This window comes from Cebus imitator, unplaced genomic scaffold (assembly GCF_001604975.1).
Source record: "Cebus imitator isolate Cc_AM_T3 unplaced genomic scaffold, Cebus_imitator-1.0 Scaffold58, whole genome shotgun sequence".
NCBI lineage: Eukaryota > Metazoa > Chordata > Mammalia > Primates > Cebidae > Cebus > Cebus imitator.
Genome location: NW_016107373.1, coordinates 4,592 through 9,687, shown reverse-complemented (window position 1 = coordinate 9,687; position 5,096 = coordinate 4,592). Strand labels below are relative to the sequence as shown.

General features: G+C 40.2%; 1 protein-coding gene across 4 annotated transcripts in view; it reads right to left on the bottom strand.

Annotated features, from left to right (window-relative positions):
- AGBL2 (ATP/GTP binding protein like 2) overlaps window positions 1-5,096 on the bottom strand; it is a 49,028-nt gene that overhangs the window by 41,810 nt on the left and 2,122 nt on the right. For all 4 annotated transcript variants that reach the window (XR_005200391.1, XM_037738772.1, XM_017529168.2 and 1 more), the window contains exon 2: window positions 3,099-3,206. Coding sequence is in view for 3 of the 4 variants with exons in the window: in XM_037738772.1 (XP_037594700.1) it covers window positions 3,099-3,206 (108 nt within the window). In the remaining variant the exon portion in view is untranslated. The remainder of the gene's footprint in view (window positions 1-3,098; window positions 3,207-5,096) is intronic.

The window sequence follows — 5,096 nt, the reverse complement described above, 5'->3', positions numbered from 1 at the left end:
AAAAAAAAAAAAAAAAAATTCTATCAATTCTAAATCTTGTGGGAAAATTAAAAAAACAAAACAAAACAAATTCTAACCCATGAACATGGAATGCTTTTTCATTTATCTAGGTCTTTAATTTCTTTCAGCAGTGGCTGGGCGTGGTGGCTCATGCCTATAATCCCAGCACTTTGGGAGGCCAACGTGGGCGGATCATGAAGTCAGTAGTTCAAGACCAGCCTGGCCAACATGGTGAAACCCTATCTCTACTAAAGATACAAAAAAATTATCTGGGCATGGTAGTGTAAGCCTGTAATCCCAGCCACTTGAGATGCAGAGGAGAATTGCTTGACCCCAGGAGGTGGAGGTTGCAGTGAGCTGAGATCGTGCCACTGCACTCCAGCCTGGGCGACAAAAGTGAAACTCCATCTCAAAAAAAAAAAATAAAAATAAAAAACAGAGTTGGGGAGACAGGCATGGTGGTTCATGCCTGTAATCCTAGCACTTTGGGAGGTCGAAGTGGGTAAATTGCTTGAGCACAGGAATTTGAGACCAGCCTGGGCAATGGTCAAACCCTTTCTCTACTAAAAATACAAACAATTAGCCGGACATGGTGGTACACGCCTGTAGCCCCAGCTACTCAGGAGGCTGAGATGGGACTATTCACTTGAGCCTGGAAGGTGGAGGCTACAATGAGCCATGTTTATTCCACTGTACCCCTGCCTGGGTGACAGAGACAGACCTGTCTAAACATTTAAAAAAAGAGTTGGGAAACATTCTTTCCTCTTCTGTTTTCAGAGTTGGTGAAATATTGGTATTGTTGGCATTATTATTAATTGGTAATATTATTAATATTACCAATATAGGTAATATTGGTATTATTTCATCTTTAAATGTTTAAATGTTTAACAGAATTCAAACAAACCAGCCGGGTGTGGTTAAGCCCAGTACTGTGGGAGGCTGAGGGAGGTAGATCACTTGAGGCCAGAAGTTTGAGACTAGCCTGGCCAACATGGTAAAACTCTGCCTGTACTAAAAATACTAAAATTAACCAGGCACCTGTGATCCCAGCTGTTCTGGTAGGCTGAGGCATAAGAATCACTTGAACCCAGNAGATCCTGTCACTGCACTCCAGCCTGGGTGACAGAGTGAGTGAGATCCTGACAAAAAAAAAAACAGAATTCAGACAAACCTTGTCAAGTCATGTGGGCCTGGGCCTGGGTTTTGTTTTTTTTTTGAGATGGAGTCTCACTCTGTCACCCATGCTGGAGTGTAGTGGAACAATTTCGGCTCACTGTAACCTCTGCCTCCTAGGTTAAAGTGATTCTCCTGCCTCACCCTCTTGAGTAGCTGGCATTACAAGCGCACACCACCAGGCCTGGCAAAATTTTGTATTTTTAGTAGAGACAGGATTTCACCATGTTGCCCAGGCTGGTCTTGAACTCCTGACCTCAGGTGGTCCACTTGCCTCAGCCTCCCAAAGTACTGGGATTATAGGTGTAAGCCACCACGCCAGGCCTACATTCCTATTTTATTTTATTTTGAGATGGGGTCTCACTCTGTGGTTCAGGCTGGAGTGCAGCGGCACAATCTCGGCTCACTGCAACCTCCGCCTCCCAGGTTCAAGCGATTCTCTTGCCTCAGCCTCGAGAGTAGGTGGGACTACAGGCACGTGCCACCACATCTGGCTAATTTTTGTATTTTTAGTAGAGATGGAGTTTCACCATGTTAGCCAGGATGCTCTTGATCTCCTGACCTTGTGATCTGCCCGCCTTGGCCTCCCAAAGTGCTGGGATTACAGGTGTGAGCCACCATGCCAGGCCCTACATTCTTTCTAATTAAAGAAAGAATTCTTTCTTTCTACTTTCCTTCTGCTTGTTTTGGGTTTGGTTGGCTCTTATTTTTCCAGTTTACTAAGGTAGAAGCTTAAGTAATTGATAAGCCTTTTTTGTTTTAAAATATAGGCACTGAAAGCCATAAATACCCATAAATATCCCTCGCACTGGTTCATTTTGTTTTTGCATCCTATGACTTTTGATATGTTGTGGTTTTATTTTCGCTACATTCAAAATATTTTTGAAGTCTACTTGTGATTTCTTTAACCCACAGGCTATTTAGAAAGGTGTTATTCAGTTTCTAAATATTTGTGGATATCTCAGATTTCATTCTGTTGTTGATTTCTAGCTTAATTTTATTTGGTCAGAGAATGGACTTTGTATGATTTTAATACTTTTACAGGTATGAAGACTTGCTTTATGGCCTAGCATATGGTTTATCCTCGGGAATTGAACAAGTGCCCTTAAAAAGAATGCGTATGACTTCAGGGCCAGGCGTAGTGGCTCACACCTGTAATCCCAGCAGTTTGGGAGGCTGATGCAGGCAGATCACCTGACGTCATGAGTTTAAGACCAGCCTGGCCAACATGGTTGAAACCCTGTCTCTACTAAAAAAAACACACAAAAATTAGCCAGGTGTGGTGGCAGGCACCTGTAATCCCAGCTACTCAGGAGGCCAAGGCAGGAGAATAGCTTGAACCCTGGAGGTGGAGGTTGCAGTGAACCGAGATCACACTGCTACACTCCAGCCTGGGCGACAGAGTGAGACTCAAAAAAAAAAAAAAAAAAAAGGTGTGTGACTTCAGTAGGACTGGTGAAGAGAAAAGTGTGTATTTTGTTGTTGTTGGGTATGCTGTTCCGCATATTTCTATAAAAGACATATAGTCAACCCCTAGAAGCTTAAAACTCAATGCAGGAAACCAAATTACTAAATGACAGTCATATGCATACAGAACAAAGTACTCACTAAAGTACATTCAGGAGGTGGAGAAAAGAAGAATAATCTCCCCAAAGATGATTCAACATCTGATTTTCAGGAAGGAGAATAACAAGGGAGAAGCTGTCAAATGGACTTAGAACTATTAAGAATAATGTACTTCGATTTTAGAAAATTATCAAAATTTTACAGCAGACTAGTTATGACTCCTCCTCCAGGTTCCCACTCAGGTTGGCCTGGAAATGAATTTATCACTAAACCATGGATTTTTAATTTTTATTATGGAAAATATGTTTATTATAACTTTGTCATGATTAACCACTCAGTGTTCAGCGTAATGACAGTACCTGAATCTAATTGATAGACAACTGTTCCTTTTTCCTCTCCTACAATCTCTGGTACCTTTTCATTTCCTGTAGGTTGATATAAATATTCTGGTTGAGGTGGAGCCCACTCTGAAAGAAAACATTTTAAAGAGTACAAAATAAGAAATAATGTAAAAGGCACTATTAGAACTAACATAAAATAATAATAATTTTTCAAATGGCTAGTTTGGTTGAATCAAACCTAATTCCCACCCTAAATTTCCTGCTTGTTTATAAAATAATTATGTCTTGTTTCTTTCCATAAAGACTTATGAGGACACTTTTAACAAGAAGTATATAAAATGAAATAATAAAGTATACATAGAAGACCTAAAAATAAGTCATAAAGGTCAAGATAGCTGCTGCGACAGATCTTGAAAATTTGGTCTTGAGCTTCCTTAAAGTCAGCAAAATATGGTCAGCTACATAATTTTTATTACTATAGAGGAATAAGTCTATCAATTGTTTCAGAGGAAGTACAAGGCTTTTTTCTTAACATTGAATTAATAAAAAATTTCTTTGGCTGGGTGTGGTGGCTCATGCCTGTAATCCCAGCACTTTGAGAGAAGGTGGGTGGATTACCTGACGTCAGGAGTTCCAGACCAGCCTGGCTAACATAGTGAAACCTCATCTTTACTAAAAATACAAAAATTAGCTGGGTGTGGTGTGTGTCTATAGTCCCAGCTACCTGGGAGGCTGAGGCAGGAGAATAGCTTGAACTAAGGAGGCGGAGGTTGAGTGAACTGAGATCATGCCACTACAATCAGCTTGGGTGACAGAGCAAGAATCTGTCTTTAAATAATTAATGAATTAATTAATTATTTTAAAAAGATTTTTTTATGGAAATTGAACTACTTTTCAATATCATGTTTAGTACAGTAGCCACTGATGAATTCCAAGAGCATATAAAGATACAACTCAGTAAAATATTTCATTAATTTCTTTTCTCAAAGATTATGGGAAGTGATGAAGCTTTGACAATTTAAACAATAAGGTGCTTGTTGTTAAGTTTCTTTGAAAAATTTTTTTAAATTGCTTTTTAAAAGACCTTATAATTTAGTTAATTACCACAGCATTAACTTGGTTATTAAATTTCAGTTTCCTTTCTGGGGGTGGCCGCTCACACCTGTAATCTCAGCACTTTAGGAAGCCAGGAGGATTATTTGAGGCCAGGAGTCTGGGAGTAGCCTGGGCAACATAGTGAGATCATATGTCTCTACAAACAAACTTTTTAACATGGTAGCAGGCGCCTATAATCCCAGCTACTTGGGAGGCTGAGGCAGGAGACTTGCTTGAACCCAGGAGGCAGAGGCTGCAGTGAGCTGAGACCCAGCAACTACACTCCAGCCTAGGCAACAAAGCGAGACTTCGTCTCAAAAGCAAAAAAAACCAAAAACCAAAAACCAAAAACAAAACCAAAAAACTTTTCAAAAATTAGCCAGGTGGCTGGGTGCAGTAGCTCATATCTGTAATGACTTGAGGTCAGGAGTTCGAGACCACCCTGGGCAACATGGTGAAACCCCCTCTCTACTGAAAATACAAAAATTAGCTGGGCATGGTGGCACATGCCTGTAATCCCAGCTACTTGGAAGACTGAGCTAAGAGAACTGCTTGAGCCCAGGAAGTGGAGGTTGCAGTGAGCCAAGATCATGCCACTGCACACCAGCCTGGGCAACTCCATTTTTTAGAATGGAGCAAGACTCTTTTCATTCTAAAAAAAAAAAAAAAAAAAAAAAATTAGTGGCACAAGCCTACAGTCCTAGCTACTCAGGAGGCTGAGTGGGGAGGATGGTTTGTGCCCAGGAGTTCAAGGCTGCAGTGAACTGTGATTGTACCACTGCACTCCATCCTGAGTGACAAAGCAAGATCCTGTCTCAAAAACAAAATATTAACTTGAATCAAAATAAAATGTAAAGTAAAATAAACTCCACTTTTATTTTTTCCCTATATTTTCTTTTTTTTTTTTTTTTTTTTTTTTTT